The 23,901-nt window shown below is 43.2% G+C and overlaps 1 protein-coding gene across 4 annotated transcripts in view; it reads left to right on the forward strand.

The window, feature by feature from the left end:
* The window catches only part of igsf11 (immunoglobulin superfamily member 11), a 287,696-nt gene extending 265,555 nt beyond the window's left edge, over positions 1–22,141 (forward strand). For all 4 annotated transcript variants that reach the window (XM_086006577.1, XM_086006580.1, XM_086006576.1 and 1 more), the window contains 3 exons: positions 8,119–8,241; positions 15,076–15,220; positions 19,756–22,141. In XM_086006577.1, the coding sequence (XP_085862703.1) occupies positions 8,119–8,241; positions 15,076–15,220; positions 19,756–20,185 (698 nt within the window). In that variant the 3' untranslated portion in view covers positions 20,186–22,141. The remainder of the gene's footprint in view (positions 1–8,118; positions 8,242–15,075; positions 15,221–19,755) is intronic.
* Positions 22,142–23,901: the final 1,760 nt, after the last annotated feature.

The raw sequence follows: 23,901 nt of genomic DNA on the forward strand, positions 1-23,901 counted from the left end.
AGGATGGATTGGTTGACGGTGGATAGGCAATGGCAAACATTTAAAGATCGCATGGATGAACTACAGAATTTGTTCACCCCTGTTTGGCATCAAAATAAAACAAAAAAGGTAGCTCAACCGTGGCTAACAAGGGAAATTAGGGATAGCATAAGATCCAAGGGGCGGACATGTAAATTGGCCAGAAAAGCAGCAAACCTGAGGATTGAGAGTAGTTTACGATTCAGCAAAGGAGGACAAAGGGATTAATTAAGAGGGGGAAAATAGAATATGAGAGTAAGCTTGCAGGGAACATAAAAACTGACTGTAAAAGCTTCTATAGATATGTGAAGAGAAAAAGATTGGTGAAGTCAAGCGTAGGTCCCTTGCAGTCAGAATTAGGGGAATTTATAATGGGGAACAAAGAAATGGCAGACCAATAATTAAATACATACTTTGGTTCTGTCTTCACAAAGGAGGACACAAATAACCTCCCAGAGATGTCGGGGAACATAGGGCCTAATGAGAGGGAGGAACTGAATTAAATCAGTATTTGTAGGGAAATTGACGCGATTGAAGGCTGATAAATCCCCAGGGCCTGATAATCTACATCCTAGGGTACTTTAGGAAGTGGCCCTAGAAATAGTAGAAACATAGAAGATAGCAGCAGGATTAGGCCATTCGGCCCCTCGAGCCTGCTCTGCCATTTAATGAGATCATGGCTGATTATCCAAATTCAATACCCTGTCCCTGCTTTCTCCCCGTATCCCTTGATCCCTTTAACCTTAAGCAATATATCTAACCCCTTCTTGAATATATTTAATGAATTGTAGATGCATTGCTGGTCCTTTTCCAAAATTCTTTGGACTCTGGAACAGTTCCCATGGATTGGAGGGTAGCTAATGTAACCCCACTATTTAAAAAAGGTGGTAGAGAGAAAACGGTGAGTTATGGACCGATAAGCCTGACATCAGTCGTGGGGGAAATGCTAGAGTCCATTATAAAAGATGTAATAGCAGAGCACTTGGAAAACAGTGACAGGATCAGACAAAGTCAACATGGATTTACAAACGGTAAATCATGCTTGACTAATCTACTGGAATGTTTTGAGGATGTAACTGGTAGAATAGATAAGGGAGAACCAGTGGATGTGGTGTATTTGGACTTTCAGAAGGCTTTCGATAAGGTCCCGCATAAGAGATTAGCGTGCAAAGTTAAAGCGCATGGGATTGGGGGTAAGGTACTGACTTGGATAGAGAACTGGTTGTCAGACAGGAAACAAAGAGTTGGAATAAACGGGTCTTTTTCCAAGTGGCAGGCAGTGACTAGTGGGGTACCGCAGGGATCGGTGCTAGGACCCCAGCTATTCACAATATATATTAATGATCTAGACGAGGGAACTAGTTGTAATATCTCCAAGTTTGCAGATGACACAAAGCTGGGTGGGCGTCTGTGCTGTGAGGAGGATGCAGAGAAACTCCAGTATGATTTGGACAGATGCATGGCAGATGCAGTGTAATGTGGATAAATGCGAGGTTATCCACTTTGGTGGCAAAAACAGGAAGGCAGATTATTATCTGAATGACAGGTTGGGAAAAGGGGAAGTGCAACAAAACCTGGGTGTCCTTGCGCAGCAGTCACTGAAGATAAGCATGCAGGTGCAGCAGGTGGTTAAGAAGGCAAATGGTATAGAAACATAGAAGATAGTATGTTGGCCTTCATAGCAAGAGGATTCGAGTACAGGAGCAAAGATGTCTTGCTGCAGTTGTACAGGGCCTTGGTGAGACCACATCTTGAGTATTGTGTGCAGTTTTGGTCGCCTTATCTGAGGAAGGATGTTCTTGCCATGGAGGGAGTGCAGCGAAGATTCACCAGACTGATACCTGGGATGGCAGGAATGACGTATGAGGAGAGATTGGGTCGATTGGGCTTATATTCGCTAGAGTTTAGAAGAATGAGAGGGGATCTCATTGAAACTTTTAAAATTCTAACAGGACTAGACAGACTAGAAGCAGGAAGGATGTTCCAGATGGTGGGGGGAGTCCAGAACTGGGGGTCACAGTCTAAGGATAAGGGGTAAGCCATTTAGGACTGAGATGAGGAGGAATTTCTTCACCCAGAGAGCGGTGAACCTGTGGCATTCTCTACCACAGAAGGCAGTTGAGGCTAATTCATTAAATATATTCAAGAAGGAGTTAGATATATTTCTTAAGACTAAAGGGATCAAGGGATATGGGGAGAAAGCGGGGACAGGGTACTGAATTTGGATGATCAGCCATGATCTCATTAAATAGCGGGCAGGCTCGAGGGGCAGAATGGCCTACTCATGCTCCTATCTTCTATGTTTCAACATTGACTTCGGACCCCATGAAGTTTCATGGCTTCAGGTCAAGCATGGGCAAGGAAACCTCCTGCTGATTACCACCTACTGCCCTCCCTCAGCTGATGAATCAGTACTCCTCCATGTTGAACACCACGTGGGAGATGCACGAAGAATAGCAAGGGCACAGAATGTACTCTGGGTGGGGGACTTCAATGTCCATCACCAAGAGTGGCTCAGTAGCACCACGACTGACTGAGCTGGCCGAGTCCTGAAGGACATAGCTGCCAGTCTGGGCCTGCGACAGGTGGTGAGAGAACCAACACAAGGGGAAAAACCTACTTGACCTTGTCCTCACCAACCTACCTGTCGCAGATGCATCTGTCCATGACAGCATTGGTAGCAGCGACCAATGCACAGTCATTGTGGAGACGAAGTCCCGTCTTCACACTGAGGACACCCTCCATCGTGTTGTGTGGCAGTACCAACATGCTAAATGGGATAGATTCAGAACAGATCTAGCAGCTCAAATGGGCATCCATGAGGTGCTGTGGGCCATCAGCAGCAGAATTATTGTATTCCACCACAGTCTGTAACCTCATGGCCCAGCATATCTCTCATTCTATCATTACCATCAAGCCAGGGGACCAACCCTGGTTCAATAATGAGTGTAGAAGAGCATGCCAGGAGCAGCACCAGGCGTATCTAAAAATGAGGTGCCAACCTGGGGAAGCTGCAACACAGGACAAATGTAGGCTAAAAAGTGGAAGCAGCATGCTATATACAGGGCTAAGCGATCCCACAATCAACGGATCAGATCAAAGCTCTGCAGTCCTGCCACATCTAGTCGTGAATGGTGGTGGACCATTAAACAACTAATGGGAGGAGGAGGCTCCATGAATATCCCCATCCTCAATGATGGTGGAGCCCAGCACGTGAATGCAAAAGACAAGGCTGAAGCGTTTGCAGCCATCTTCAGCCAGAAGATATCATCCATATCGGCCTACTCCTGAGGTCCCACCATCACAGAAGCCAGTCTTCAGCCAATTCGATTCACTCCACATGATATCAAGAAACGGCTCAGCGCACTGGATACAGCAAAGGCTATGGGCCCTGACAACATCCTGTAATGATATCAGCAAATAGTGATGATATTTGCCTGTTTGATTATGATGCCTTACCAGCATAGTTGCCTGATTGATTACTTATGCCTGACCAGCAGAGGGCATGTGACAGAGCCAAGCAGTTTAGTTTTGGTTTCGTTTTAGATGGATTTCTAGCATGGTGTCTCCTGTAAGGCTGTTAACCAGAGTTGAATAAGCTTTAGATTAAAAGACATTCTCTTTCATAAATGTCTCGTCATTGAACCCACAAAGAAATCAATACATGGTGTCAGAAGTGATTGAAAGAGATGAAGAGGAAAAACCTGAAGTTAAATCAGCTCTCCACATATTAGCAAGCCAAAAGAGAACATCGTTACTTACCATTGGAGAATAGCTAACGAAGTGAAAAAATGGAAGGTTTACACCCACCGGTGAAGCTTCAGTTGACAGGTAATGTGGCTGAAAACTGGAGGAGATTCAAACAACGTTTGGAGTTGTATTTAGCGGCAATCGGAGCTGACGAGAAAAGTGATAAAATGAAAGCGTCAGTGTTCTTACATGTCGTGGGTGATGAAGCGCTGGAGGTGTATAATAACTTCACATTCGCTGCTGATGGAGACAAAATGAAGCTAGATAAAATAATGGAACAGTTTGAGGCCTACTGCATACCTAAACGTAACGTGACGTTTGAGAGGCACAGATTTTTCACGTGTACAGAAAACGGGAGAGACTATTGATCAGCATGTGACTGAACTGAGAAACCGAAGCAAAACATGTGAATTTGGGGGACTGACAGACTCACTGATAAAAGACAGACTGGTGTGTGGTATTCCAGATAATGGTCTAAGGGAAAGACTGCTAAGAGAGCAAGATCTAGACCTGGGAAAAGCCATAGCACTGTGTAGGGCTACAGAGACTGTGAAGTCGCAGGCAAAAGAGCTGTTCAGTGACAGTAGCTGCAACGTGGATGCAGTGAGTAAGAACGGACACAAACCGTTTAACAAAAAGAGCGCCAATGTGAAAAAAGAGGCGTGGCCAGCAAACAAAAATGAAAGGGGCAATCGAAAGTCATGTAGTCGATGCGGTACACAGCATCCACCAAGAAAGTGTCCAGCATATGGTAAAACATGCAATAGTTGCAACAAAAACAACCATTATGCCCGTTGCTGCAAGAACCAAGCGCAACAAAGCGAGGTCTTCACAGACAACGGACCCCAGTTTTACAATGAAAGTTTCCGACACTTTGCCAAAGAGTGGGACTTTGTCCACACAACGTCAAGTCCTCACTTTCCACAGTCCAATGGACTAGTGGAAAAATCGGTCCAGACAGTGAAAAGACTGATGTACAAGGCAAAAGACAGTGGAACTGACTTCTACCAGAGCATGCTTGTATACCGCACAACGCCGCTCGAGTGTGGTATGTCACCAGCCCAACTCCTTATGGGACGTCGGCTAAGGTCAAACCTACCCATCCCGGAGAACCTCCTGAAAACAAAAGAGGGGGAGAAAGTGAGGAAGTTCAAAGAGCAACAGAAAGAAAAGCAAAAGTACTACTATGACAGAGGAACACAAAACCTACCTGAACTCCACACTGGTGACCAAGTAAGGTTCAAAGACAAAACAAACATATGGACTCAGAAGGGAACTGTCCTGAGTGAAGTTCAACCAAGATCATACACCATTCAGACAGATGAGGGTGCTGTTCTGCGAAGAAATCGTCGAGACCTTCTCATGGGACCAGCCACAGCAAGTCAAAAGACTGATACTGTTGAACAACCTGATCTCACAGCAGGTCAAAAGACTGATACTGTTGAACAACCTGATCACACAGCTGAGAAACCATCATCTGAGGCAACAACTCAGATTCAAGGACAATCAATCAGAAAATCCTCAAGACACGTGAAGCCTCCTGAGAGACTCATTGAGCAAATTTAAGGACTATTGTTATAGAAGGAAATAATGTTATCTTATTCTTTCTTCAAGTTCTAGTGTATTGACATATTTCATGTGAACACACAAAGCAAGGTTAAAAAACCTTGATCATCATAATGATAATGTAAGTTCATTAAGTGTTACAGATAAAATGCAGATTAATACAAAGAAAACATGTTGTTAGTTAAAAGTAAAATACTTTTGTTTTAAGAAAGGGAGATGTAATGATATCAGCAAATAGTGATGGTATTTGCCTGTTTGATTATGATGCCTTACCAGCATAGTTGCCTGATTGATTACTTATGCCTGACCAGCAGAGGGCATGTGACAAAGACAAGCAGTTTAGTTTTGGTTTTGTTTTAGATGGATTTCTAGCATGGTGTCTCCTGTAAGGCTGTTAACCAGAGTTGAACAAGCTTTAGATTAAAAGACATTCTCTTTCATAAATGTCTCGTCATTGAACCCACAAAGAAATCAATACACATCCCAGCTATCATGCTGAAGATTTGTGCTCCAGAACTAGCCGTGCCTCTAGCCAAGCTGTTCCAGTACAGCTATAACACTGGCATCTATCAGACAATGTGGAAAACTGCCCAGGTATGTCCTGTCCACAAAAAGCAGGACAAATCCAATCCGGCCAATTACCGCCTCATCACTCTACTCTCAATCACCAGCAATGTGATGGAAGGTGTCATCGACAGTGCTGTCAAGCGGCACTTACCAATATCCTGCACACTGATGCCCAGTTTGGGTTCCGCCAAGACCACTCCGCTCCCGACCTCATTATAGCCTTGGTCCAAACATGGACAAAGGAGCTGATGTCCAGAGGTGAGGTGAAAGTGACTGCCCTTGACATCAAGGCAGCATTTGACCAAGTGTGCCATGAAGGAGCCCCAGTAAAACTGAAGTCAATGGGAATCAGGGGGAAAACTCTCTACTGGCTCAAGTCATACCTAGCACAAAGGAAAATGGTTGTGGTGGTTGAAGGTCAATCATCACAGCCCCAGGACATCGCTGCAGGAGTTCCTCAGGGCAGTGTCCTAGACCCAACCATCCTCAGCTGCTTCATCAATGACCTTCCCTCCAACATAAGGTCAGAAATGGGGATGTTCGCTGATGACTGCACAGTTTTCAGTGCCATTCACAACTCCTCAGATAATGAAGCAGTCCATGCCTGCATGCAACAAGACCTGGACGACGTTCAGGCTTCGGCTTGGGCTGATGAGTGGTAGGTAACATTTGCGCCACAGAAGTGCCAGGCAATGACTAACTCCAACAAGCGAGAGTCTAACCACCGTCCCTTGACATTCAATGGCATTACCATTGCCGAATCCCCCACCATCAACATCCTGAGGGCCAGCATTGACCAGAAACTTAACTGGACCAGCCACATAAATACTGTGGCAACAAGAGCCAGTCAGAGCAGGTATTCTGCGGTGAGTCTCTCACCTCCTGACTCCCCAAAGCCTTTCCACCATCTACAAGGCACAAGTAAGGAGTATGGATGTATGCCTGGATGAGTGCAACTCCAACAACACTCAAACTCGACACCATTCAGGACAAAGTAGCCCGCTTGATTGGCACCCCATCCACCACCTTAAACATTCACTCCCTCCACCACCGGCGTACCTTGGCTGCAGTGTGTACCATCTACAAGATGCACTGCAGCAACTCCGCAAGGCTTCTTTGGCAGCACCTCCCAAACCTGCGACCTCTTCCACCTAGAAGGACAAGGGCAGCAGGCACATGGGAACACCACCACCTCCAAATTCCCCTCCAAGTCGCATACCATACTGACTTAGAAGTATATCGCCGATCCTTCAACGTCGCTGGGTCAAAATCGTGGAACTCAATCCCTAACAGCACTGTGGGAGTACCTTCACCACATGGACTGCAGCGGTTCAAGAAGGTAACTTACCACCACACCTTGAGGGCAATTAGGGATGGGCAATAAATGCTGGCATTGCCAGCGACGCCCACATCTCAAACAATTAAAAAAAAATTAACATGGCCTGGATGCAGGCCTGTCCCTTGGGAGGGCCTTGCTGACAAAAGGGGGCGGGAAGTCTGCCAGTCCAACAGCTGCGTTCCTTGTCACCAATCTTGGGATCTGGAGAGCAGCAGCGCCAAGGCCCCAAGTACCAAAGAGTCCGTGGGTAATTAGTAAGAAATTTTCTACTTCTCTTTTGGGCTCCTCTGGTCTGAGGAGGGTCCATGGTGCATCTTGGTGAGCCATGGGCTTTACTGTAGGAGAAAACGGCGGGAACATTCCCTTCTACCTCATTAGCATTGATAAGCTGGACCTGTGCCTTTTGAAAGTGCGGGCCTTGTAACAGTTTCCGCCGCAGTTCTGGTGAAGTTATGGCGGTGGAGTGGGAGCAGCTCCAAGAAAATTCCTGGTGAAAGTATGTCTACCTGAAATGTGACCCTCTCTTTTCTCTTTACAGATACAGATGGAGCTTCTGTTTATTTTCAGCATTTCCTGTTTTTGTTTTAAATTTCCAGTATTTGCAGTTTTTTATTTTTTATATTAGAAATGACTAGTGACCCAGTTGGCATGTAGTGGTGGGAGATGGGCTTTACCTTTTACATGTTTATCCTTTTGAATTGTAGTAGTCATCAAGTGGGAATGTAGCCTTCAGTAAAAAGCTGGGGAGTGCCCCTGAGCTGGAGCAAGGTCAGGACTGTCTTGTGGGTGAAGTGATACAATTTAGAATTCTTCAAAACTGGTCTTTATAAATCAGTAAATGATTGTGCATCTCATAAATGTTTAATATATCGTTCCAGATCAGATGCAGGGAACGTTGATTCTCCGGAATATCAGCACTGCTACAAATGGTTGGTACCAGTGTACAGTTTCTAATGCAATTGAATCCAGAACCTGTGCCATTGATCTGCAAGTTATTGCACGTAAGTAGTCAGCATTGGTTTTTGCAGAAAATATCATTTAGTGCTTTTTTTTTCTCTCTACCTAATAAGTGCAGAATTCAGTTTGACCTGTATAAGGTTTTCAATATATTCCATACAATAATAGCAACTGGGATTTTGAACTCTGCAGCATTTGTAGACATTAGCCATCTAGCCACTGAAATGATTCAGCGTCAATATTGTAGGGGGTGGTGTGGGGTGGCGCGTGCACCCAGTCAGTTATGCCTCTGACTGTTTATGAGCGGTTCGAATCGCTCCCACGCCCCTGGGTTCTAGACTTAGGTACAAGGCGGCGATACAGAGAAGACTCGATTAGACAGGTGGTTGGATGTAAGCAAAAACCAAGATTTTTATTGAAGAGGAAATTAACACAATCTTATGAAAAAGTTACTAGTATACACTTTTTTACAGGCAAAATACAAAATAATATACTTATACAGGGAATGGGGAACACACGGCACATCGAGGGAAAACAACTATCTTAACAATCCCCTTATCCTTATCCCACCCCCTATACCTAACTAGATCAAGCTATGAGGGGTCAGAACTTCATGCTCACCAATCAAAAAGGGTCTGCTGAACTCAAAACAGCAGTGGGGTTCGGGGTTCGCTCTTGGTGCTTTCTGGAGCCTGCCGTCGTCACGTGGTCTCCGGGTGCTGCAAGGGCGTTGTCCAGGTTCGAGTACCCCAAAGTTAAAGTCTCTGCTTGGGTACTTTACCTTGCAGGGATGGCGGTTCCTCTTCCTCGGCCGACAGTTTGAGTTTGCATGAAGATGGTCGCAGGTCAGCTGAGACCGAAGGCCTGATGATTCGAAGCCTGTCTTCAGTCGTCTTCCTCAGTTCGTCTCCTCCGTTGTCTTCCTCAGTTCGTCTCACCTCCTCGCCTCGTCGCGTCCCGCCTCGCCTGGCCTGAATTGTCCGTGTCTGCCCAATGCAGTTCCTGGGCGATTCCAGATGGAGTGGGGAAAGGCACGGGCAAAGGCCAGGGGGTAAGTGCGGAACGGGGGAAGAGCAGCAGCCACGAGGGCGAGGGGCCGGAGCAAGGCTGAGAGCAGAGAGAGAAGGTTGCCGGTGGGCCTACAATTATACTCCTTTGGCTGGCCCTTACCTGCGCGCCAAATCAGGTTAGTTCTTTGTCTGAATCTTGGCGGGCTATTTTAAAATAACGGTAGCAATCTACTCTAACTGTTTTTAGATGGCCGGTAATCGCATCTACCGGCCCGATAATTGACTTGTTTTGTCATGAATGCACCTTGATGGGCCTGTCCAGCCTCGATGGCTTCCTTAATCTGTTGCCGATTATTTATGCAAACTGCTTGATGGCCTTAACTATAGGCCTAACTGGGTTTAGATTTGTCTCCAATTTGATCTAATACATAATTCAAAGTCCTGTTTGGTTTTAAAAATGCAAAGTCTCTCTTCACAGAAACTACAGCTTTGGTTTCGGTTTCTCCACGAGCTGCCTGTGCCGCAGAGTCCAAGTTTTAAAAATCTCACAGGCTTTCTGCCACGAGGCACGGACACCATTTTGGGTATCACTTTTCATTAAAATGTCCATGCAGGGTCCCTTTTCTTATTAATAACCTTTGGGGAAATGTAGAAATTTTGCAAATCTCACACTATAGATTAAGCAAAGAGTTAGGGCCATCAAAAGAACATTTACGGTGGCATATTATCAAAAATATTCATCTTATGAATTTAACAACATTTTACAAACAGTTAGCTTTAACAATATTTTGGGGTTTTTTTTAGTGTGAAATTAGGTACATTATACATCAGATGAATGAGGCCCTTGTCACATTTGAACTCATAATTCTGCATACCAATCCTACCAACTTCTCAATATAGCTTTAACATCCATCTGAGCAGGTAGAGAGAACCTCAGTTTAATGGTTCATTTGCTGTGACAATGCAGCATTGCATTGGAGTGTCAACTTAAACTATGTGCTCAAGTCCTGATGAGTCTGAGTCCATAACCTTATGAATCAAAGGAAAGAGTGCTGCCAACTGAATGAAGCTGACACTTTTGAGATATTTTTCTGGGTGGGGGGTGGGTGGAAGTTTAATTACAGTTTTACAGTGGGTTTGTAGAAATATGAGGTTTATTTAATTATGTTTCTTGTAATCATAAACTGGCTTCCCATTATTTGCAAACCTTCAATTTTCTCACCTCCTCTGCTGAAGACACTGACTTATTCTGGGTTACAGTTTTACAGGCACTGGCTATCCTCTAGTACCTTGCCTTAGTGGCCATTCTTTATGTATCTGTCTAGACAATGAGTTTTAACATGCTATTTGATCTTAAGATGTATTGCAGTTGAGCACAGTGATCATACACATGTACTTCTCAGTATGATTCACTGGATAGTGACCAGGAGTAGGAATACGTGTTGATTTTATTTTTAAACCTCCCTTATCTTGGGACCATAGTAGCACACCTGTTGCTTCCCTAGCTGAAATCAATAAGCATAAACTGAGGATTGAATCCAGGATCTTCCTGGCTTTTCTGGCAAATTTTAATCTACCAGTTGGGCCATTAGGGGGCATTAGTTGCAGTTTTTAACTTACTAATAAATCTTTTGAATTCAATTAAATGTTTTGAAACATGCTACCTCCTTCATCTAAAACTTTTTATTGTTACACATTTGAGATAAACTCAGATGAAAACATGCAGAATGAGTGGGGAAATTGTATTAAGCTGGATGTTACTATTGTGAAACTGCTCAAAAAAGTAAAGGTTAATATTATACATATATGGTGTCATAATTAGCATGTGTTTCTACCAAGATGAAAAAAGATCTGAACTATTAGGTGCTGGTAACATTAATATGTAAACAACACACATGGGAACATGTCCAAAAATATTTATGAAATTTACCATTTAAAAATCCTATGTTGTAAGCCTCTGCTATTTGTTATTCATTGTCTGCTTGTCATCCGAGTTGATCTTTAAAAATATTATTAGTGAAGGGACTGCGTGGTGTCATATGACAATCCAAGCCAGACTGCTGGGATGAAAGTCACCTCTCTTTCATGGTTGTTAATGGTCCTAAGTGAAATTAGTTCAGGCAATCACAACCCAGTCCTCTGGGGATGCAGGTCCACAGCACAGACCTCCCAATACTTTGGCACTAATTGACACTAATGAGGCAATCTCACAGAGATATTATGAGGCTGGCTAATGTGAGAAATGGAAATGTCATGCTAATATAGTGAGGGTAGGGGGAGGGGATCCCAATAAGGTTTTTGCAGCAAACTATATTTGCAATGCTATACAAACAATAATCTCAGACCTTTATCAGTTGTCGCTCTCAGACAGATGTTTTGCAGATTTTACACATTAAAGTTTCTAGAAATATTGTGAAATATTAAGAGGGAATATTTTTTATTTCAATCATGCCGTTGTGCAACTACTAGAAGACACCAAGACTTTCCGAATACATCTTTGACTACTACAACAACAACAGCAACAACTTGTATTTATATAGCACCTTTAATGTTTATCCTTAGATAAAGGAAAAAATCACAGAGGTACTGGCCATAATCATCCAATCCTCCTTAGATATGGGGCTAGTGCCAGAGAACTGGAGAATTGCAAATGTTACCCCCTTGTTCAAAAAAGAGTGTAAGGATAAACCCAGCAACTACAGGCCAGTCAGTTTAACCTCGGTGGTGGGGAAGCTTTTAGAAACAATAATCTGGGACAAAATTAACAGTCACTTGGACAAGTGTGGATTAATTAAGGAAACCCAGCACTGATTTGTTAAAGGCAAATTGTTTTTAACTAACTTGATTGTGTTTTTTGATGAGTTAACAGAGAGGATTGATGAGGGCAAATGTTGTTGATGTGGTGTGCATGAACTTCCAGAAGACATTTGATAAAGTGCCACATAATAGGCTTGCCAGCAAAGTTGAAGCCCATGGAATAAGAGGAACAGTGGCAGCATTGATACAAAATTGTCTAAGTGACAGGAAACAGAGAGTAGTGGTGAACGGTTGTTTATCAGACCGGAGGAAAGTATATAGTGGTGTTCCTCAGGGGTCGGTACTAGGACCACTGCTTTTCTTGATGTATATAAATTACTTAGACTTTGGTGTACAGGGCACAATTTCAAAAGCAGATGACACAAAACTTGGAAGTATAGTGAACAGTGAGGAGGATAGTGATAGACTTCAAGAGGACATAGACAGGCTGGTGGAATGGCAGATGAAATTTAACGCAGAAAAGTGCAAAGTGATAAATTTTGGTAGGAAGAACAAGGAGAGGCAATATATACTAAAGGGTACAATTCTAAAGTGGGTGCAGGAACAGAGAGACCTGGAGGTATATGTGCACAAATCATTGAAGGTGGCAGGGCAGGTTGAGAAAGCAGTTTAAAAAAAGCATACGGGATCCTGGGCTTCATAAATAGAGGCATAGAGTACAAAAGCAAGGAAGTTATGACAATCCTTTATAAAACACTGATTTGGCCTCAACTGGAATATTGTGTCCAATTCTGGGCACCGCACTTTAGGAAGGATGTGAAGGCATTAGAGAGGGTGCAGAAAAGATCTACGAGAATGGTTTCAGGGATGAGCGACTTCAGTTATGTGGATAGACTGGAGACACTGGAGTTGTTCTCCTTAGAGCAGAGAAGATTGAAAGGAGATTTGATAGAGGTGTTCAAAATCATGAGGTGTCTAGACAGAGTAGATAGAGAGAAACTGTTCCCATTGGCAGAAGGGTCAAAGACCAGAGGACACAGATTTAAGGTGATTGGCAGAAGAACCAAAGGCGACATGAGGAAAAACTTTTTAACGCAGCGAGTGGTCTGGAATGCACTACCTGAAAGGGTGGTGGAGGCAGATTCAGTCATGGCTTTCAAAAGGGAATTGCATAAGTACCTGAAGGAAAAAAATTTGCAGGGCTACGGGGAAAGGACAGGGGAGTGAGACTAGCTGAAGTGCTCTTGCAGAGAGCTGGCATGGGCTCGACAGGCCAAATGGCCTCCTTCTGTGCTTGTAACCATTCTATGAATGTAGTGCTTGTAACCATTCTATGAATGTAGTATAATGTCCCAAGGCACTTCACAGGAGCATTATAAAACAAAATTTTACACCGAGCCACATGAGATATTAGGGCAGATGACCAAAAGCTTGGTCAAAGAGATAGGTTTTTAGGAGTGTCTTAAAGAAGGAAATAGAGGTTTAGGGAGGGAATTCCAGAGCTTAGGGCCTTGGCAGCTGAAGGCACGGCCACCAATAGTTGAGCGATTAAAATCAGGGATGCTGAAATGGCCAGAATTAGAGGAGCACAGATATCTCGGAGGGTTGTGGGGCTAGAGGAGATAACCGAGATAGGCAAGGGCGAGGCCATGGAGGGATTTAAAAACAAGGATGAGAATTTTGAAATCGAGGCGTTGCTTAATTGGGAGCCAATGTAGGTCAGCGAGCACGGGGGTGATGGGTGAATGGGACTTGGTGCGAGTTAGGACACGAGCAGCAGAGTTTTGGATGACCTCAAGTTTATGGAAGGTAGAACGTGGGATGTCCGCCAGGAGTGTGTTGGAATAATCAAGTCTCGAGGTAACAACGGCATGGTTGAGGGTTTTAGCAGCAGATGAGCTGAGGCAAGGGCGGAGTTGGGCAATGTTCTGGAGGTAGAAATAGGCGGTCTTGGTGATGGCACGGATTTGTGGTCAGAAGCTCATTTTGGGGTCAAATATGACACCAAGGTAGCGAACAGTCTGGCTCAGCCTCAGACAGAGAGGGATGGAGTAGGTGGCTAGCGAACGGAGTTTGTGGCAGGGACCGAAGACAATGGCTTTGGTCTTCCCAATATTTAATTGAAGTAAATTTCTGCTCATCCAGCACTGGATGTCTGACAAGCAGTCTGACTATTAGGGAGAAAAGCCAAATCCTGAAAAGCTACGGGCAACCGTGGTGTGGTTTAAAGAGAGAGCAGGGGACGAGGTGAATAATGAAAACAAGGAAGAAAAACTTGTATTTATATAGTGCCTTTCATGACCTCAGGATGTCTCAAAGTGCCTTGCAGCCAATGAAGTACATTCGAAGTGTAGTCACTGTTGTAATCTGGGAAACGCGGCAGCCGAGTTGCACACCGCAAGGCCCCACAAACAGTAATGAGATAAATGATAAATGGGATAAATGTTGTCCAGGACACCGAGAGAACTCCCCTGTTATTCTTCGAATAGAGCCATGGGATCCGAGTGGGCAGACGTCTCCGTGTAACATCTTGTCCAAACACTCCCTCAGTACTGCACTGAAGTGCCAGCCGGCCTAGATTATGTACTCAAGACTCTGGGACTTGAACCCATGACCTTCTGACTCCGAGGCGAGAGTTCTACCACTGAGCCCTGGCTGACACTGCCCAATTTATACTGTAACTTGTGAACTGCCACAATTCTCAGTTCAATTTCCAAATTACGGAAGTGGCTCGATCTTTTTGTGAAGTGGTTTCTAGCAGACTAAGGTTGGTCTCGGAAACCAATTCAAGTGGAGTCATTCTAGATCAAATGTACCCAGCAATACTATAAATATGGTACAAAAATCTGTCCACTCAAATTGTCCATACACTTATAGGAAGACTTACTGAGCAGAAAAATCATTTGTGATGCTACAAAGTTTTAAGATTACCATATTTAACACAAATTACATGTGCCTGGAATTTCCTCAGAAGCTGCTCCCGCTCCACTGTTGTAACTCTGCCGGAAATGCAGTGGAAACCCTGTTAACGTGCATAAACGTGGTTTTTACAGAAAATTAGGTGCCGAGAGGAAAATAAGTTAAAATTCTGTTTTTCTTTTGCTTCAACAGCACAACTCCAGAATGTTGGAATCATAGTCGGAGCTGTGGTGACGGGCATCCTGGCACTTCTGCTCTGCATCCTTTCTATTGTCATTCTGTTCTACTGGAGGAGCAAAAACAAGTATGAAGAGGAAGAGATTCCCAATGAAATCCGGTCAGTACTTTAGGATATTAAGAAAGAAAGAATTTGCATTTATACAGCACTTTTTGTATCGTTGGGACATCCCAAAACATTTCACAGCTAATGAATTACATTTGAGGCACAGTCGCTGCTGTTACCTGGGCAAATGTGGCAGCTAATTTTGAGCCCAGTCAGGTCTCGGACACAGCAATGAGATAATGACCAGTTAATCTGTTTTTTGGTAGTGTTGGTTGAGGAATAAAGGTTGGCCACGACACCAGGAGAATTCTCTGCTCTTCTTTGAACAGTTCCATTGTATTTTCTACATCCAACTGAACAGCAGATGGGGCCTCAGTTTTATGTTTCATTCGAAAGATGACACCTCTGACAATGCAGCATTGCGTCAGTACTTAGTGGGCTTTGGCCAGAGGGTAGCAGTTACTGAACCCTTTGAGAACTGTAGAAACATTTATTGGGTGTCTGCCGTTGCTCAGTGGGTAACACTCTTGCCTCTGAGTCAGAAGGTCGTGGGTTCAAGCCCCACTCCAGAGACTTGAGCACAAAATCTAGGCTAACGCCCCAGTGCAGTACTGATGGAGTGTTGCACTGTCGGAGGTGCTGTCTTTTAGATGAGACGTTAAACCAAGACCCCACCTGCTTTCTCAGGTAGATGTAAAAGATCCCATGGCACTATTTCGAAGAAGAGCAGGGGAGTCCTCCCAGGGGTGTCCTGGTCAATATTTATTCCTCAGCCATCATCACCAAAACAGATTATCTGGCCATTATCACATTGCTGTTTGTGGGAGCTTGCTGTGTGCAAATTGCTGCCACGTTTCCTACATTACAACAGTGACTACACATCAGAAGCATTTACTTGGCTGTGAAGCGCTTTTGGATGTCCTGAGGCTGTGAAAGGCGCAATAAAAATGTTCGCTCTTTTGCACCATGTCCAATAATGATGTAAGTTAAAATAAATGGCTGTACCTCCCTGACGATCAATTTATGCCTCCCATAAGATATGAAAGGACATTTTCTGCTGCTTTTCATTTTCTTCAGAATCTGTTTCAGGCACATCAATAGAGCAGGATATTTTTAAAAATAAAGCAAAAGGTTTTTGTATTACATGTGTATTGGGCTTCATTTTAATATAAGCCTCAATTTTGTGACCTAGCAAAATCTGTTCTTGGAACAGTTGGCAGCCTAGCCCAAGCTAGCCCATAGTGCACTGAGGTAAGTGTGCCCAATTTTATGGAATCTGAATAATTAGTGTAAGCTTCCAGCAAACTGCTGGTTGTGTGCTAGCAGCTAATGAGGGATGCACAAAAAAGACTGCATAGGAGGGCAAATATTATTTCCGCCTTTCTAAAGCTTCCAATTGAATTTCAAATATTTGTCAGCCTTTGCTAAGGTTGGGGAGGAGCAAAATGTGCCTGGCACAAAAGAGGTGAAAGGAAACACAATGTGGAGGCACAAAATGGAGACTGTGGGTAAATGACAGTGGGCAGCACATGCCCCCCTGTTTGATGACTGGCATAGTGAACGTAATGCTGCAGGAGGTAAGTAGGACGAGGAGTGGCCTGTTCAGCACTTCAGAGCATCTTCCTCAGAGAGCAACAGTGCACTCTGCCTGTCAGGAGGTGGTGGCAGTCTGTACAGTTGTGGCTCTTGGAGGCCAATCATCTCAGCTCCAGAACATCACTTGCAGGAGTTCCTCAGGGCAGTGTCTTAGGCCCAACCATCTTCAGCTGCTTCATCAATATTCTCCCCTCCATCATAAGGTCAGGAGTGGGAATGTTCGCTGATGATCGCACAGTGTTCAGTTCCATTTGTAATTCCTCAGATAATGAAGCAGTCCATGCCTGCATGCAGCAAGCAGTGGACAATATCCAGGCTTGGGCTGATATGTGGCAAGTAACATTCGTGCCACACAAGGGCCAGGCAATGACCATCTCCAACAAGCGAGAGTCTAACCACCTCCCCTTGACATTCAATGGCATTACCATTGTCAAATCCCCCCCATCAACATCCTGGTGGTCACCATTGACCAGGAAATTAACTGGACCAGGCACAGAAATACTGTGGCAACAAGAGCAGGTCAGAGGCTGGGCATTCTGCGACAAGTGACTCATCTCCTGACTCCCCAAAGCCTTTTCACCACGTCCAAGGCACAAATCAGGAGTATGATGGCACACTCTCCACTTGCCTGGATAAGTGCAGCTCCAACAACACTCAAGAAGCTCAACACCATCCTGGACAAAACAGTCCACTTGATTGGCACCCCATCCACCACCTTAAACATTCACTCCCTCCACCACCGGCACACCGTGGCTGCCGTGTGTACCATCTATAAGATGCACTGCAGCAACTCGCCAAGGCTTCTTCAACAGCATGTCCCAAACTCACAACCTTTACCACCTAGAAGGACAAGGGCAGAGGTGCAAGGGAACACCACCACCTCCAATTTCCGCTCCAAGTTACACACCATCCTGACTTGGAAATATATCACTGTTTCTTCATCATTGCTAAGTCAAAATCCTGGAACTCGCTACCTAACATTACTGTGGGAGTACCTTCACCACACAGACTGCAGCGGTTCAAGAACGCTGCTCATTTACACCTTCTCGAGGGCAATTAGGGATGGGCAATAAATGCTGGCCTTGCTAGTGACTCCCACATCCCGTGAATGAACAAAAAAAAGAACAGAGTGCCTTGTACTCTTGGGAACCCTAGCACCTGAGAACATTCTGTGGTCTGCCAAGCTGTAACCTCCTTTCTGCAGGTAAAGTGATAAATGTGTTGCCTCTTGCAAACAAAGGCTTTTGATGCATCTGTGGGCAGGTGATTGACTAATTTGACATTTGTCACCATTGATGACTTGGAAGGATCTGGTGGTGTAAAAGTTTATTGCACATGCAAGGGCAGAGCCACAATGTGTAAAGACTGGCATCTGAAGTGTTACAGATACATGCTGGACACGAGACTTTTATTTTTATTATATATATGGATTTAAATGTTTTCTGTACTCTTTCCATTCACCGCTCGTGATTGCAAGAAGTTTGAATGTGAGTTTCAATGTAACTATATATATATATATATCTATATAGATATAGTATATATATACACACACAGTCACTCTGTGACTGACATCAATGCAAATTTCTCCAAAATTTATTGATTCCTATTAAGTTCTGCAGAAGAAAATTTATGGAAATACACATTCTCATTGTGCAGACCACCTGATTTATTGTGTTAAATTAATTAATGTAATTTTCATTCCGAAGGCTATAGCAGTTACATTTGTCATCCTTTAAGCTACAATCTCATGCCCTAATTATGGTTCCAGAAAAAAATGTACAAAATTTGCGTGATAAGGATTGATGGATTACGGAATAATGGATGATTTGCAAGAGCTCCGTGGGCCTTGAGAATTTTTCACCGGATATCTGATCAGTTGTACAGTCTGATTGTACTAGGTGCATTAAACAGAACAAGATTTCTTTTAAAAAGCCAGTTTTAAAATGCAAGGTTTCACTGACCTATTAAAATATTCTGCAGGAGGGTGGTTTGACGGTGTAATGTGTTGGAACATCAATGTACGCACAGTGCAGAGTGGTGGGAGACAGGTTTAATTCTCACTGAATTCCCCCACTGAGCCACACTGTTATGGATACATACTTAGTGGAGGTCAGGTTCAACACCATATCATGCTGTGCTTTTATTCACTGAACTACTGGTGTGTCCCATGGTGTCTTGATGGTGAAAGTAACTTCATAAATGTCTGACTGTTAGGAAAAGCGTGAAACAGATGATCAGAAGATTGTCCTTTCACTACTTGTATGTGGGTTTGAAACTAGGCCAAACTGAAGTGCTTAAACAACTTGGATTTCAAAATTGCTTGGCAACTCGCACAGAAGATACTGGGATAATTTACTTCAAGGTCTGTTCCATATCTGCAGAATACGAGCATAATAATCAACACCATGTCGAATTTTTTAAATCAGAATTAAATATAATGGACATGAACCATGTTATTGTTTATAATATTCATGAATAACGTGCAAGATTCTTGCTCTCGTGCATGGTTGGATTCCTCTGGAACTGAATAATCTGTGGGATGATACTTTTTCTATGCCATATTAGTTTCACAGTGATGTCATAAAGAAGGTTAACATTCTTCACTATATCGGAGTTTTAATGTCCTTCATTTATACCTGTGGTACAAACAAAATATATAGAGAACAAGTGACATATTAGGATAAATTTATCGATCCTGTGCTCCTAGTGGGGGGAGCCACATGCAACGGGAGCATGGGTTTGAATATTGTCACAACAGTGCTGTAGGCCTATATCTGACCTATGTTAATTTTGAGCATGGGATCAGTGCAATGACCTATTTAGTTTATTAGATTTTAATTTCACGTGACTCATCGTGTTTAGCACTTTTCAACTCCTGGAATAAGCATCTTTACAGTTGTATTATTTCTTGACATAATAGAAAGATCAAACAGAATTAGCAGGTGGTTAATTATTCTGATAACATTTTTTAAAATCACTATTTCTTTCTTCAGGGAAGATGACATCCCACCATTATCATCCATCAAAGCTTTCCATCCAGATGGTTCCTCTGCAAATGATACCCTCACATCAGCAAACACATACAATGCCCACTACTGGCAAAAGAAGAAGCCCACCTATGAGTCAAATTCATTCAGTCGGTATAACGGTCATACGCGCCACTCAATTACCACGTCGTCCAGTCAACCACAGAACCGACCGTTGTATGCGAATGGAAGCCACCACACCACACCAAAGGCAATGGTCATAGCTACAAGTTCATCTCCATCTTCACAAAACCTAGCAAGATGCAATGGCTCGCTTGGTCGTAAGACACAGTCACAGCACACACTCTCCTATGCTGTTAGTCATGCAAATCTTCAGCGAATGGGTGGCATACCAGTCATGGTACCTGCACAGAACAGGGCAGGATCTCTGGTGTAGATAACATTTCATTGACAGACTGAAGACAATGCTCGTGCCCTAAACCTCAGTTGCAGATTGATCTTTTTTCATGTAAAGAATACACCATGTCCTTTCTTACCAGGTTCCTGATCAGTGAGAGACATTATATAAAAGCGAAGCCATTTCATGCCTGAGTTTGATTTACATGCAACTGCATTTGTCTTAAATTAACACATTTCTGAAGTCTTACTTTGCTTTTCAAAAGTCATAGACTGACATTGACATACCTTCTTAAGGTTCATGAAAAAATGGAGTACAAGCTGTTCCAAAAAACAAGAGTTGCTTGAAATTGAAAATGAGTAATCAAGCTTTGTGATTTGAGTGTAGCTTCTTAAGAATTTGTGAGACTGTAACTGTGTCTGAAATAAAGCTACTGCCCTCTGAGAGACAGGAATACCTGAAGGATTTTTACCAAGAATATCTCAAAGTGTGAATGCATCACTTCATTTAACCTTCAGATGCCTGTAACTGCACCTGGGAAAAGGAGACATGTTTGAATGAAGGGCAATATTCAAATTTAACAGACTAGTTCTGGAAAATTAATAACTGACTTCCGGAAGTTCAGTAAACTATTTAAAGTGGATTAAAAGGCTAGCAATTGGTGGAAAAAATAGTTTTATCAACTGGACATGATTTTGGAACAATATAGTTTTCTTTGAAGGGAACGGTTTGAGGTTATCTCCTCCAATCTGGATGTCCTAGCTACCACAGTGCATTGCTTTTGCTGAAGCGCTCATTTTAGAATGATTCTACAAGAGTAACAGTGGTGCAATATACAGGCAACAAGAGCAACCCTGACTGAGAAAACTAGACTGCTGAGATGATTTGAGGAAGAAAATATTTGAAAATGGAATGGAAATACCGAATGATATCTTTAACCACAAAAACGGGTTATACATACTGGGACTGAACATGCAAATGTCTTAATTGTTCTGTGGAACAATAAACCAGTATTTTACAATGGTTTTGTTTGAACAAGATCATTTACAATGATGATTGTTGTCATGAAGGAAAGATTTGGAATGTCTGAAGTTGATGCTTCAGCATTTTGTTGTTAAGCGCTTTGGATAAACATTTTCTGAAGAAATATTTCTTTGATTTCCCTATTACTATTAAGAGGTTAGGTTACACTTACATTGCAACAGTTAATTATGTTTACATTTTTTAATGGTATCTATGACCCTTTTACTACTATTGTACATTATTTGGGTCAGATAGGATCCTCCAGCTGGGAGATTACAGCTTGGTACACTTTCCAGGCTCTTCCACTGCCTTGATACCGCAGGGCTATGATCAGCCAGCACAAGGCCCTCATCTTTTTCATGGCAAAAGAGATTGAGGGCTAACATTAGATACCAGTTTGACTTCTCCTGTCAATTACTGTGGAGGCTTTGTGCTGACCTGGGCACTCTGACCAACTTCAATTAAATAATTAACCCTGTCTCAATTGTCAGTGGTATAAAGCATTTGACGACTGTAGTACAAAAATACCTGATTTGTTTTCAGTAAATTAAGGGGTAATATGAGCTGCTTCCATCTGTGTTATGTAAATACTGACTGTTGCTGATGACAACAGTGCCAAAACACCTTCCCCAGAAGTTACTAAACACACTGACTATATACAAGTCTAAAGACCTGGGTTTTTCATCCATCTGTAATGCAGCTATTCAATGCTCTGTAGCCCAGGGAGAATAGTTTAAAAAAAGATCTTTTGTGTCATTGGGGTAAGACTGCTGGTCAGTGAAAGTGAATTAAAAGGCAGAATTGAACAACAATTGTTGTCAAAGACGCCACTGATTTTCAGCCATTTGTTCATGAGTTTCAGTTATTGGATTAATCATTCAAAAAATCTGGAGTCAGCAATGTTTAGTCTTTTTGATTGTGCACTTCTACAACCGTTAACAGTACAATAAAACTCTAGCACTGTAAAATGTTCTCTGTTGGTATTTTGAATTTTTCACTTTCTAAAAATTACAATGGATATAATGGGGTAAAATATTTTAGCCAATTGTACAAAGAAATCAATCAGTTTTGAAGACAAATAGTGTAAGAGCCTGTAATTTTGTCTTGACACTGAAGGGTGTGGAGGAATAGAAGTCATTTGGAAAAGCATATTTACCCCACAGACAAGCTAGAAAATAATTGCTTGGCCTAGGTTTCATCAGCCATCTACATTTCTAAATCAGTTATCTACTCACATTTATTGGCTGACAGTCAAATGCTGTCAGCAACATTGCTCTGATTAACCTATGTTCAAGTTATAATGTTGTCTCAATCAGAACTGTTTCTGGTCTTGCAGTCTAAAAATGCTAACAGATTATCTATTTGGGCCTGGAGATAACTCATTCTCCATCTTTTACTGATCTTTTAACATTCTAAAGTCAGAAATTAATTCTAGGTATATAAGGCAGATTTCTTTAAAGGTGCCTTATGGCCCATTTACATCAGCAAGAAACTGCATGTGCAGTGGTTTTAAAGATTGAGATATCATAAGTCAACTATTTTATTTTTATTTATTAATTCACAGGATGTGGGCGTTGCTGACAAGGCCAACATTTATTGCCCATTCCTAATTGCCCTCAAGAAGGCTCGAGGGGCTGAATGGCCTACTCCTGTTACTATGTTCCTAAGGTAGTGGTGAACTGCCTTTTTGAACGGCTGCAGTCCGTGTGGTGAAGGTACTCCCACAGTGCTGTTAGGTAGGAAGTTTAAGGATTTTGATCCAACAATGATGAAGGAACGGTGATATATTTCCAAGTCAGGATAGTGTATGACTTGGAGGGGATCTTGGAGGTGGTGGTGTTCCCATGCGCCTGCTGCCATTGCCCTTCCAGGTGGTAGAGGTCGCGGGTTTGGGAGGTGCTTTGGCAAGTTGCTGCAGTGCATCTTGTAGATGGTACACACTGCAGCCACAATATGATGGTAATGCCATTGAATATCAAGGGGAGGTGTGGTTAGGCTCTCTCTTGTTGGAGATATTAGGTAATTGAGATTGGACTGTTGTTTATTTTTACCATGGTTTTGCATAACCTTTGACATGGTGGGTAGATGGGATACTGGTCTGTAGTGATTCGTGTCTGACTTTTATCCCCCTTCTTATGCATAGTCACAGTGGGGCCTAAATTCATTCGCGCCCGAATCGGGGTGTGATTCCGCCGCTAGAACGGATAGGCCTGAAGACCATCCTAAATTCATCCCTGGGCTTCATTATCTTAATTCAGGCAAGCTACGGGTGCCAATCAGGCACTCCGACACAGCTCACCTGTCAGGGCTTAGCCAATTTCAACTGGCGCCGAGGCCCACAGGTAAATTCAGGGGGGAGGTGGAGATCAAAGGGGGTGAGAGCAGGGTGGCAGGGTCCCTCAGTTGTTTAGTGGAGCCAAGAGGAGCACTGTTGCTCTTTCCAACTCCATGAAGAGGACATTTCAGGAAGTTTTGGGGCCTTTTTCGAGCTGCCTCCAGTGGTCCCTTTAAGGACTGCTGGTTATGCAGCTCAAGACCTGGAATGACTGCAATTTGAGTATCCGGGTCGGAAATGGGTGCTGGACCACTTAAGCAGTGGCCTGAACCTCTATGCAGAATGGGCACAGGCCTCTGCCCTGCTAGTTACTGTTTTTTTTATTATTCGTTCATGGGATGTGGGCATTGCTGGCAAGGCCAGCATTTATTGCCCATCGCTAGTTGCCCTTGAAAAG

Source organism: Somniosus microcephalus, chromosome 14, assembly GCF_052327205.1.
Source record: "Somniosus microcephalus isolate GS21.2 chromosome 14, FLI_Smic_1.0, whole genome shotgun sequence".
Taxonomy (NCBI): Eukaryota; Metazoa; Chordata; class Chondrichthyes; order Squaliformes; family Somniosidae; genus Somniosus; species Somniosus microcephalus.